The 12,842-nt window shown below is 32.5% G+C and overlaps 1 protein-coding gene across 1 annotated transcript; it reads left to right on the top strand.

Annotated features, from left to right (window-relative positions):
* The first annotated feature begins 4,393 nt into the window (after positions 1-4,393).
* LOC127720928 (uncharacterized) lies at positions 4,394-12,481 on the top strand. The gene is made up of 7 exons (XM_052227664.1): positions 4,394-4,500; positions 6,686-6,829; positions 7,355-7,485; positions 8,383-8,470; positions 9,768-9,881; positions 11,775-11,917; positions 12,410-12,481. Exons 1-7 carry the CDS (start codon positions 4,443-4,445, stop codon positions 12,479-12,481), a joined length of 750 nt encoding a protein of 249 aa, XP_052083624.1. The 5' UTR covers positions 4,394-4,442.
* Positions 12,482-12,842: the final 361 nt, after the last annotated feature.

Raw genomic sequence — 12,842 nt, 5'->3', positions numbered from 1 at the left:
CGGGATTTTCTCGCTGCGTTGAAGACCCATTGGTGGCCTTAGGCTGTTATCTGCTCTTTGATCGGGTTCTTGTCTCTTTGATATATTCCCCATTTCCATTTTCAATTTTATTTATCATCTTAGTTACGTGTTATAGTGTTCCTTTTTATTTGTCTTTGTATATTTTTAACCTTTACTGTACAGTTTTATCCATTTTTGGTAATATCCTTTTGACTTGGCTCGGTATTTATACATGCCGCCATTGTGTTATCATTGTGCTATGCTAGTTTTTTGTATTCTTGTCTTTCATTTTTCCTTATGGGCTTTGTCTATTATCTAGATGCCATTTTTTTTTCTTTGTTTTTCTTTTTTGAGATAGTTGTTTGTTTAAATAGTCATTAAGATAATAACACAATGATGACAGATGTACCATCAATTTTTTTAAATTTTTACCTATTATGTCTGTTTGTTTTGCTCACACATTGTTGTCAATATAATGGAATTTTACGCGACCGTCATACAAGTGAGAGGTTTAGCTAGCTATAAAACCAGGTTTAATCCACCATTTTTTACATAAGGAAATGCCTGTACCAAGTCAGGAATGTGACAGTTGTTTTCCATTCGTTTGATGTGTTTGAGCTTTTGATTTTGCCATTTGTTAAGGGACTTTCCATTTTGAATTTTCCTTAGAGTTCGGTATTTTTGTTATTTTATTACTTATTAGTAACTGGCAGAATACAATGTACGTAACTTTAACATTATTTGGTGGACCTGATTCCCCTATTATATCATCCATCCAATTAGAGTGAATTTTCAATCCCCTACTGTATCATCCATCCAATTAGGGTGGACTTTCAATCCCCTACTGTAGCATCCATCCCATAAGAGTGAACGTTCAATCCCCTACTTTATCATCCATCCAATAAGAGTGAACTTTCAAACCCCCACTGTATCATCCATCCAATTAGGGTGGACTTTCAATCCCCTACTGTAGCATCCATCCCATAAGAGTGAACGTTCAATCCCCTACTTTATCATCCATCCAATAAGAGTGAACTTTCAAACCCCCACTGTATCATTCATCCAATAAGAGTGATCTTTCAATCCCCTACTGTAGCATCCATCCAAGAAGAGCGAATTTTCAATCCCCTACTGTATCGTCGATCCAATAAGAGTGAACTTTCAATCCCTTACTGTATCATCCATCCAATAGTGGAGGACCATCATTCTACAATGTATCATCCACCCAGTAGTGATGAGCTCTCAGTTCCTGTTGTATCATCAACCAAATAGTTGTGGACTATCAACATGATCAATTGTAACTTAGATTAAATTTGTCTTCTAAATCAATTAATGAGTTTTGAACACTGATAAATTGCTGTTGCCTTAATTCAACTGTAACTTTTCCTTCAATAAAGTATTTTACATGTAAAATTCCTAGAGAAACATGTAAGTTTTGCCTTTAATAGAAGACACCCTCTCTATTTTCTTTATTTCGCTACCATAAAATCTTATCGGCAGATAAAAAAATTAGTTGCTTTGCATTTTACCCGAAAATTCATCCGGAGATAGATTATACCAAGTAAATCACGTATAGCACGGCAAGTCATTGTGATGAGGACATGACTTTCAAAACTACCTCGTGTGTTTTGTATTATTCGAGAAATAAATATAATTTTTTATCCCAGTTATCTTTCATGACCATCACTCTCATGTTAGAATGATTTTGAAAAAGTAATTTCGAAACTTTGGTAATGTGTTAGTTTGAGAAAAAATACCAAACAATCCGCTATTATGAGAAAAATATCACTTATAAACATGAGCAACACAATGGGTGTGTTACACAAGTAGAAAAAGAGAACATGGGTTCTCCCACAGTATTTTGGCGAGGTTCGAGTTTATGGTCTTTAGTTTTTTGTATGTAGTATTTTGTTCGTCGTTATTTCCTTTTTGTCTATTTTCATTTGCGATGGTGTTGTCTTTTCATGTTCTACAATCCCTATGGTAACTAAGTTTATACTTTTACACACATAATGCGTAGGCCCGATTATTTAATCGTTTGTTAATGCACATCTGGTGCAAAGCAACTTGTACCATTAATGTTCTTAATCATTTTGACATTCTAGCAGGTAGTGTTTGTTGCTTTCAACTTGTCCACATATACGAATTCCGGAATGAACAATATTTTTCTAAAAAAGTTAACTTAAATATTAAGTTTCTCATGAGATTTAAACGCGGGGTAGCTTTATCAATAATATAATTCACTTGACTTTCCCAACAGCCGTTTTCTTGAAAAATTAACCCTACATGTTTATCTTTTTAAACCTCTTGTATAAGCGTATTATTCATATATATTGGTGGGTTATGGGGTTTCACTGTTTTTCTTGATATGGTCATGGTTTCGGGTTTTCTTGGATTAAAATTAACGAGCCATTGTTGAGACCACAGATAATTTTGTTCTATATCTGAATTAATTATTTCAGCCGTAGCATACTCGTCCTCAACAAGTATATATAATGATGGATCGTCAGCAAAAAGTCTTATGTTGCGTGATATGTCACATATAATACCATTTATAAATAATAAGAATAATACAAGGCCTAAAATTGAGCCCTGTGGGACACCGGCTTTATTACTATAAATATTAAAGGTCTGTCCTCTTATGACAACGTTTTGTCTCCTCTTGGGTAAATAACATTTGAACCATTTCAGGAGGTCCTCTCTTATTCCATATATATCTAGTTTATGTAGAAGACCTTCATGCCAGACTCGGTCGAACGCTTTACTGATATCACAAAACACAACTCTAATTTCCTTCCCAAAGTCAAGTGCTTTCGCAATATCGTAATATAAATAAGTTGATTAATAGTACTATCTCCAGGCATAAAATATGATTGCAACTGTGTAATCATCTTATAGCTAAAAAGAAAATTAAATAAATGTTTAAAAATACATTTTTCCATCGATTTATCAATAATAGATAACAGAAAGATAGGTCTATAGTTGGATAAAATTTCTTGAGAACCACTCTTGAAAACTGGTCTTACATTTGCTATTTTCCAGTCATATGGATAAGTTCACAATTGTAATGACTTATTGAACAACAGAGCTAGGGGATAGCTTAATTCGCGAGCAGCATATTTTAGAAATCTTGGACTAATGCTGTCGGGGCCTGTTGCCTTAGACGCGTCTAACAAAAGCAGATGATCATATTTCATTTAGTTGTTTCACGTTTCCTTTCACTTGTAGGAAGAGTGGCAGTCTGCTAACATAAGAAAGACGCCCCTTTCAATATGGGATTTATTGCCAAAAGTGAAAAATAAAATGGTCAGTTTTCTAAATCTGCGCGAATCCTTAGGGTACTTTTAATTTACGATGAATTCTTGGGCTTTTCGTTAAAGTTTAACTAGTGATCTACACTTTAAAATGGTGTTTATAATGGAAACACTTAACTAACGCGTTTAGACCTTAACATGTTATGGATTAAATTTTAAAAAAATATTTGCCTTCACCTGTCCTGTGTTACACATGTTAACTCTTAATAAAATCATTACTATTTGCATAAAACTAACACTTTCTTAACACAATCATTAACGTCTAATCACAACCCGGAAAATATAAATGCAAAAAGTGTTTAGACCTTTAAGTTAAAACCTATCTCCCTTGACATGAAGGCGCTACCATCCCTTTGTTTTTTTAATTTTGTTTTGTTGCATTGACCCATACCAGAAACATTAATAAAATGAACAATGTCTGTTGCAAACAAAAATACTTACTAGTACCTACACCAGACATTGTTTCACTTCATTTGGAATTATATTTTAAAAGATACAAATATGTATAGTATCATTTGTTGTCTTCATATAAAGTTTAAAAGTGCAATCTTTTCTCAATAACCAATTGCAATATTAAATACATTTGCAAATGAGTTTTACAGATTTTCCATATGTTGTTCTGTTTCATCACTATCTGATGTTAGGAGAAGGTAAACATGTTTAACTCCGCCCGTTCTAAAGGTAATTGTCCCAAGTCAGGAGCCTGTAATTCTGTGGTTGGCGTTTGTTGCTGTCTGTCCAAAAACAAATCGTTTCTTGTGTTGTCATAAATTATGCCGTTTAATTTTTCTTTTGCATTATTTTCCATTCACTCATGTTGTGGATTTTTATGGCTGCTATATGGTATGAGGTTTGCTCATTCCTAAAAAAAACACGTTGTCGACAAATTCTATTCCAAGTAACATCTGTAAATGTTGTTTAAGATTTAAAAATATTCTTGTTTAAATTTGAATATATCTGTGTAAACAAATTTTCCAAAGGTGCATCTGGTATAGTACAATGTGTCATCATTTCATTGGATACTCAACATTCATAATACACTATTTACATCTATAATTTACGTTTTCTTGTATCAATTGCAATTTTGCCGAAATCAACGTTCAAATAAATTTAATTACTTGGATTGAAATGAAGATTCAGTTTGTAGCTGCATTACTTTGCTTGATTATGTTTTTACATTCAGAAGGTTAGTGTTCAATTCGATTGTTTTATTAGATCTTCTAGTAGAGATTTACAATAACTGTCAGACTCGGAATCCGAGTACGAGTACGACAACAAATCTTACAGGTAAGCTATAGTGGTGATCTCAAAATAATGTGTACGCTAATTAATTTTACTGTGTTCAATCTTTGTGCGATGATAGGACAAAACCATTTAACAAATAAATTGACCTTTTTTTACTAAAGGGCAGAAAGAGCGCTTTTTCGTTTAAGCTCGATATGAACAGATATGTTCAGAGTTTAAAAACTTTCACAACAAACATTTATTGTTCAGTTACATGTATATGATAATTTTTACCGATTACATTAAAATAAACCTTTTCAAGCTTAAAGAAAGTTCCTTTACTGACGAATTATTTAAAAGGGAATTGGATAATTATTGTTCAGTTTTTTAAAATATTTTTCAGTATTTGGGATCATTTGTTTCCACTGTGCATAATCTTGGAGAATAGTACGGAGCCCCTACAGTGCTATGTAAATATAAATATTTTCGTTTGCCTGAGATTAAATCTGGTGCGCACCAGTTTGAAAAATCGTGCGCACGAGTATCAACAACTTTTAAACTGGTGCGCACGTACGACTTTAAAAGTGGTGCGCACGACTTTCAAAAATGGTGCTAACGACTTTCAAACTCGTGCGTACAACTTTTAAACTCGTGCACACGACTTTCAAAACGGTGCGCATGATTTTCAAACTTGTTCTCCAGTTCGTATAGAGTCAGTCAAACTTTGTTTGAAAGTCGTGCACACGAGTTTTAAAGTCGTGAACACCAGTTTTTCAAAGTTGTGCGCACCAGTTTTAAAGTAGTGCACACGAGTTTTAAAGTCGTGCGCACGATTTTTCAAACTTGTACGCACCAGATTAAAACAAAAATATTCATATTTACATGGCACTTAAGGGGCTCCGCAGTAATGCCCAAAAGACATATAAAATTCTTGATATAACCTTTGATATCAATTTTATAAAAAAATCTTGCAAGAATTGTACATACAGGCAAAGAAAATGTTATTTTATTTTTGGAATAGGCATTAAGTTTTCTGTATGATTGTTTTACGGGTGCCACATGTGGAGCAGGATCTGACATCATTGAACTAACACAGTCTAATCATTTTCAGATGAATCTAAGTAAACTCCGAAGTTTTTGAACAATTTTGGAACCTGCTTTGTAATAAATGTTTTTTATCGTTCATGGTTACTGCAAATCAATTGCATTAAAGATTCTTTGGTTCTTTTTTTAGGAGTTTTTCTTTTCTTGCAGTTTAATTTACAAGAGCATTATAAATATTATCTGCAGCTCTGGAGTCGCATTATATGTGGCAATTTCTTCAGCTTTAACTGTAGCATCACCTGTACTTATATTTCCAATGTCAGGCCTATTATCCATTTTTTAAAGTTCAGGTTCCTCTACTGCTTATACAGGATTGGGTGTCTCCTGATCCCCGTCACGAGAAAGAGGTTGCATTATTTCATCGGCCATACACGATATACCTCAGACAGCAGATAACCAGATAGCCAGAACACAAAAAAAAAGAGAGAAAATGTAGGAGGCTCAACAGACTCATTGCAGAATACCGAGTCTCCGTTGAACATGTTATTGGCGAAGTGAAATGCTATAAAATAATTGGAACCCGTTGAAGGCTTCTTCGTCACACTCTTAAAACCATAATTAAAGTTGGCTGTAACCATTGTTTTGTCAATCGCCGAAAACAACTTTTTCAATTACCACTATAATGATTAAAGTACAATGTTTACAATAACTTTATTATTTTGAGATCGCCCCAATCATTTAAACTGTCTTACTCTGACTCGTATTCGGACTCGGGTCGGAGTCAGACACTTATTGTAAATCTCTATTAGTATGACTGTCACTACCTTCGACTAGGGATAAAAGAGAGGAACACACAAAATTTGCAATTATAATTTATATTGCATATCAACATATATAAGATGGTTTTTTTTAAATAAGATATTTGTATTTTTTTTTCTAAGATCAACATCTTGTTAAACATCAGATAAAGTATAAAGTGCGATAAGGGTCTTATTTTGCATAATGATTTACTGAAATTCGAATTTTAGACAGACATGCAATTGTAAAGCATAAATCACTTTGAATCTCAATAGGTTATTTGTTCTATCTTAAATTCATAATAGGAAAATACCTTGGCAGGGCTCACTACAAAGGCAGGGCCAAGGGTCACTACAAATCGAGGAACAAGGGCCGCTATGAACTTGGTGGTAAAAAACACAACCATGACAAATACAAAAGCAAAGGTAACTCGCCTAATCCGTGTGAAGGTAAGCATCAAATAATGTTATTAAATATTAGATTTGTTATATATTTGGGTAATGAAGATTCAGCATCTGAAATAACTTGGTTAGAATATAATATTTTGTTTTTAAACCAACCTGATAAGGATAGACCAAAACTCTCTGCCGTCCAATCTGAATTCGGTATCATACCATTACATTATGGAAAGTAGCAATTAACGGCAAATATTAATAGATAACAATAAGGGAAAATCTACCAGCAGGAAGGTTAAATAATTAGTTGCTGTTTAGTTTCTTTTAGAACTTTGAAGTGAATAATCATACCTTATGTATAATATATATGACTGTTCAGAACACCAATTAATGAAATAATGCAAAGATGTGAGTTCTCCTTGTTAATGGTTCTAACACATTATTATTAAAGTGTATCCCATTTCACAAAAAAAAGAAAAATCTAACTATATGACCATTCACCTTCAATACACTGTTTGTGAAAATGATGATCAGCAAATGTATTAAAGGAAATAAATGGTTCTTTTATTCTGTTTACAGCTCCCTGCAAATCTCTTCCAACGACATGTCCAGAGGGATACACAAAACTGTGTGATCAAACTATAAGCCCAAATTGTTACCTTTTCGGAGGGAATAGTATGCTGGAGTTTACAAGCTGGCATGTTGCTCTTGTTAGTTTGTCAAATTAAACATATTTCTCATTTTGGTTTCATAAACTTAGATTAAACAACTTTAAATGTCATTTGTTTCGCATCTGCAATGAGAAAGTATATTAAAAAAGGTGTAAATAGTATCCTATAGCTAACATATTTATAGCGATGGAAGCGAAATGCTCCGATCCGCGAATTGCCAGTAAATCCCATCGCGCCTACGCATTACCTTGACAAAGTAAGAAATATGTTTCACAAGATTCATTATTGGGTAGCATAATTCTGACTGAAAATAATTTTAAATTACATCCAGGAAGCTCTGTTTATCAATAGAGTTTGTGTTTAACACGATCCAACAATTTTCAATAGATTACCACGAGAGCAAAGGTAATGAAATGTGAAGGCCAAAAGAAGGAGGATAATAACCTTATTTTTCCTATATGTTTTAGTAGCAAATAATTTTTTACGTTATTTATCTCTGTTTTATTTTAATTTCCTTTTTTTCAACATTTTATTTTTGGTAAAAATGCAGTCATGTTTGAAGACATTAGGAGTCTTTAACTGAATCATAAATGTATTACATGTATTAGACAATAGATATATAGCAATTTTACCTTCTGTTTTTTTTTTGTGTAATTGATCGTTTTGGTCCTTTTGTCGTTGTTAAGTAATAATGGTTGCAACATTCGATACATGCTGATACCCGCACCTGGAATTGCTCCTTTTGGAGTTCATGCAATCCCACCAATTTGTGTTTGTTACCTTGATTTGTCTCTTTTTAATAAATTTAGGAGATTTGAACATCAGTAAACTACTGTTACCTTAATTTAATAAAATAATCTTTTAAAAGGTAAAGTATCTCTGAAGGGAAATATATGTACCCTTTTGGTTGTAAATGTACTGATCTCATATTTGCAGGCGAGATGCCTTAATACTCCTGGTGCCTACCTGTGGATTCCAGAAACATTGGAAGAGGCCGAAGCAGTTAGAGTCAAATTCAACATAAGTAAATCTTTTTAAATTTTTATTTCACGTGCGTTTTTTGTCAAATAAGAATGTTATAGGATCCTCAAGATACAAAAAAGAAGACCAAATTCATAAAACATAACGGAAAAATGAAATGACTAAACAGTTATCTGCATTCGCAACAAGCTTGAGAAGAATGAAACTCAAACTGAATGTGCATTTTGAATGAAATGATCATGTACCAAATACCTAATCAAATGATTACTCATAAAAAAAATGCAAGAAGCAGTAATTTCCAAACAATTATCTATAACCAAAGGTCCCAACTTCTGCAAAGGAGCTAAACTGAAACATAACTCGAACATTATCCGTAGCTTCTAATGGCATGATTAAAGACCAAAATGCATTACATAAAAAATGGAAAAACTGAAGTGTGACAAACGGACAGTCGAGTTAGGCTAAATTGGTAGTTTTTGGAAAAGCACTAAACTTAAATTCAAGAAGGGGTTTTGTAAATGTCCTCAGTTTTTGCAGTTTTTGAATTTTCTAGCCCTGAATGGAATATGTGATGAAATAAATAAAATAAAGCAACTGCCCTCCAGCAATAATGTAAGAAAAAAATCCAAAATATAAATACTAATATCTGAGAGGCTTCTGTCTTGTGAACAACTCAAGGATGATAATTGATTGATTACTACTATATTTTTCGAATCCAGAGACAAAATGACCTTATCATTCTGTCAATGTTGGACTGTCAATTACAGACATCATTACACCTTATTCTTTTGAATCAAAATATATCATTTCAATCAACCATAAATGAAGCGTTAAAACAGATTTATTACAAAATACATTTTACTACGAATTTCAGTTTGCGTAGTTTTTTTGGTTAATAATATTCGTCATTTTAAGCATGAACCAAAAACGTATTTAAACGGTTTATGTTTATGTGACAGCAACATCCGAAAAAAAAAAACAGCCCAACCAAAAAAAAAAAGAAAAAGAAAAAGAAACGAAAATCTAGAGGTTGATATGCTGTTTTTAAATTATTTGTATTTTCCATCTAATATATTCAATGTGTAATATTCCATGTTAATTGAATGTGGTTTTCAAAACAGTATGAGTCAGAAACGGGGACAAATCTGTGTTCTCAATATTCAAATTCAGTTTCAGTGCCTGCTTTTTATTAACAAATATGCTGCAATACAGATTTTGTAATAAAGTAAGTGATTCAAAGAGAATGCAAAATACTTGATTCAAATCTGATTTTGTTATGCATATGCAGATTCGTCTTTTTATAAATTATTAAATGTTGCCAGTTTGATTTGCTCTTGTAGTTGAAGCTGACTTTGACGTATATACCGGTGCAAACAATCTAGCTGATAATAATACATACGTTTTTGCAGTAACAAACGACCCATTTGATTGGGACAACCTTGCATTTGGAATACGTATGTATAGTTTACCATTTAAATAAAAGTAATGTACAAGTATTCTATTAAAATAGCCTCACTTTGAGTGCAAACAGTATTGAGTGGAACAATAAATTTCATGGTATATAAAATGATATTGATATTTACTGGTTGTTAGATAATATTCTGACATATTTGTTTCTAAATATACTTTGCTGATTAAACCATTTGAATTTTGATTCCTCGCCGTTTCAGAGTCTGATGTATTCTGGGTACTATTCTCAAAAGTGATTGGTTATAAACGTCGTAAATAATAGACATTCAACCAATGACGTGACGTTATTTTTAATTTTGGGTATGAACATTTAAACTTCCCATAGCCCTTTAGATTCTGAAACGGCCAAATGATCCTTCTCAAATATTGTCATCGTCAGATTCAATGTTTTCGATGATCAAATATCTGAAAGAAGATTTACAGAAATTCGTGGAAACTCACTGAAAATTCTCGCTTTCTATACATAAATTTAATGGAAATAATGATTAAAAAAAAAGATTAACATAAAATCACCCCTACTTGTATGTATTATAACTGTTAGTTATTAACTTCAAGTTGAGTGGTTATTATAGACAATGGCAAAATTAAGAAAATGTAGACAAAGGGAATCTACTCAAACGTTATTTACAAATAGTAATCATGGTAATGCTGAAAAAAAAAATAATTAAGGTAAAATCTAACATATAAAATATTACCATAAGAAGATGGACAATTGTTGAATGGGTTCTTAAAAAATCTGCATTTAAATATCTATGTGTATTTTATATTCTTTTATATAGTAACAAAACAAAGGCTAGAACATAAATTTAATTAATGTTTAACTGCATCGTATTGCCTTATTTCATATTTATGTATTCGATTACTTTAAATGAAAAGTTCTCTCGACATATCTTTCTTATCACTTTCGTTCCTTTCTTTAGGTCTATCCGACTACTTTCTATGAAATGTTCTCTGGTCATGGCTTTCTACATACTATCTTTCCTAAGCGTCAGGTGTATACTTAAGTTATTAATTCATATGGAATGTAAATTTACAACTTCAAGTCTATGCGGTTAGTTTATATGGAAAATGATGTTGACATAAATTATTACACATTATAATCCCGGACTTGATGTCTACACTTACTTCAGTCTATCTATCCTATGACATGAATTCCTGCTATTATTTTCTTCCCTTCAATCTAAAGTTACTTACAGTTTATCTTTTCGATTACTTCAAATGACTTACCACCTTGACAGCGTTCTACACATTGTCCTTCCTTACTTAGTTTCAAGATAAGGAGATAGTGGTTGCCACCTTGACAGCTTTCTACACATCGTCCTTCCTTACTTGGTTTCAATATAAGAAGATAGTGATTGCAAATTAGACGCCTACGGATCAGAGACCAAAGCACGAGCATGAAATCAACTACTGGTCAACTTACGAAATTCAATAATGAGCAAAACTCGTACCGTATAGTAAGCTATACAAAGCAGTGGCATGTCAAAATGTGAAACAAGCCAAAAGAAAAAACAAACTGCCTTGTTTATGTTGAAAACAATAAATGAAAAACAAATATAGTGGACAGCAACTAACAACAACCCATTATTTATAGGTTCCTGACTTTGGACATGCACATAAAGAATGGGGCGGAGTTACACATGTTTGTTAACACTTAACCTTCCCCTCACCTATCTTCTCTAGTACTCTTGACATGGCCTTCCTTTCACTGTATTATAACTAAATACTTGTTTGCACTATCCCTGATAAAATACTTGACATGTTATTGTAAAAACTTCATGTGTTTCGAATAAGTAGATCACCAATGTGACCTGTCACAATATGAGAAAGGATTGTTTTCAACATTTTATTCTGATATTGTTTTTTTTTTTCTCCAGAAGATGGAAATTTGGGCCTGGAAGCCACAAGTGGCTGCTTGGAATTGGAATTTAACTTTTATGATAACGGGACGGCCTATTTTGGATGGGATTCTGATAAGTGTGGTGAAGAATTAGAGGCATATATTTGCGAATTTCCAATTGTAAGTTTTAAATTAAAAAAATATAATACAATGATCTAAGATTTTCTTAGTCCTGACATGATATCTTTAGTTTAACTAGATGATAGACAGATGTACATCGTATATCCCAGTCGATAGTTTTGATCTGGTCTTTATTTCTTCATTGGAGTTACTATAACACTTCATTTGATTTTGTTATCTTAATAACTCCGAAGTTGCAAAGTTTTAATATAAACAGCTCACTCGTCAAGTTCATTCACGTTTTGGTTTAAGTTGGTGTTGTTTTCTTTTGTCCTTTTTAATGATTTGTCTTTATTTTATTTTCTTTCAAAATTTTATCTTTTTTTTTTAATACAAATTTTCGATAACACCTTATTTTCATAAAAGTCATGATAAGTAAATCAAATAAAGCTATTTATTGTACAGAACATATGCGCATTTACACATTTCGACAATTATTGTGTTCTCAGCTATAGGCCAAACTATTTGATAACCAACAAGATAATCAATTAGTATAACCAGTGGGTCTTTGCTGTTGCTGGTGAACGTTTCGTCCCTGAGGTTACCACAGGAGTACTGACATAAACTATTATTAATATGTCATTTTTGGTACATTTACTGTTGAGAAAACTTTAAATTCATTCAAATTTATAAGTTTTCGGCACCCAAGTAAAGTTGGTAATCTTTTAGAATTTGTAATGTTATAATTAATCTCGCATGTTTGTCCATTCTTCAAAAATCTCAAATATGAATGCACGCAATAGTTTCTGAATTTTCTGCCTCCTTTCGGTACCTGTCCCCTCTTTATTGGTTTTCAATACTCTTCAACTTCCTAAAGGATTTTGTCTTCCGGCTGTTTTGTTTCGTGTACAAAATATTTTGTCTTGCATCTTTGAAGTGGTTTTTTTAAATACCCCAAAGAGCTGATTAAACTAATAAAACTACA

This window comes from Mytilus californianus, unplaced genomic scaffold, assembly GCF_021869535.1.
Source record: "Mytilus californianus isolate M0D057914Y unplaced genomic scaffold, xbMytCali1.0.p SCAF_11, whole genome shotgun sequence".
NCBI classification, from domain to species: Eukaryota; Metazoa; Mollusca; class Bivalvia; order Mytilida; family Mytilidae; genus Mytilus; species Mytilus californianus.
Note: the sequence above shows the minus strand (reverse complement) of the source record. Positions and strands in the feature narration are given on the sequence as shown.

Bases quoted from the DNA above. Each gene is read 5' to 3' on its own strand.
- LOC127720928 (XM_052227664.1), top strand. From the start codon at position 4,443: ATGAAGATTCAGTTTGTAGCTGCATTACTTTGCTTGATTATGTTTTTA. The intron at 9,882-11,774 runs GTATGTATAGTT...TTTTTTCTCCAG, and splicing joins CAACCTTGCATTTGGAATAC to AAGATGGAAATTTGGGCCTG. The intron at 11,918-12,409 runs GTAAGTTTTAAA...ATAATCAATTAG, and splicing joins ATATTTGCGAATTTCCAATT to TATAACCAGTGGGTCTTTGC.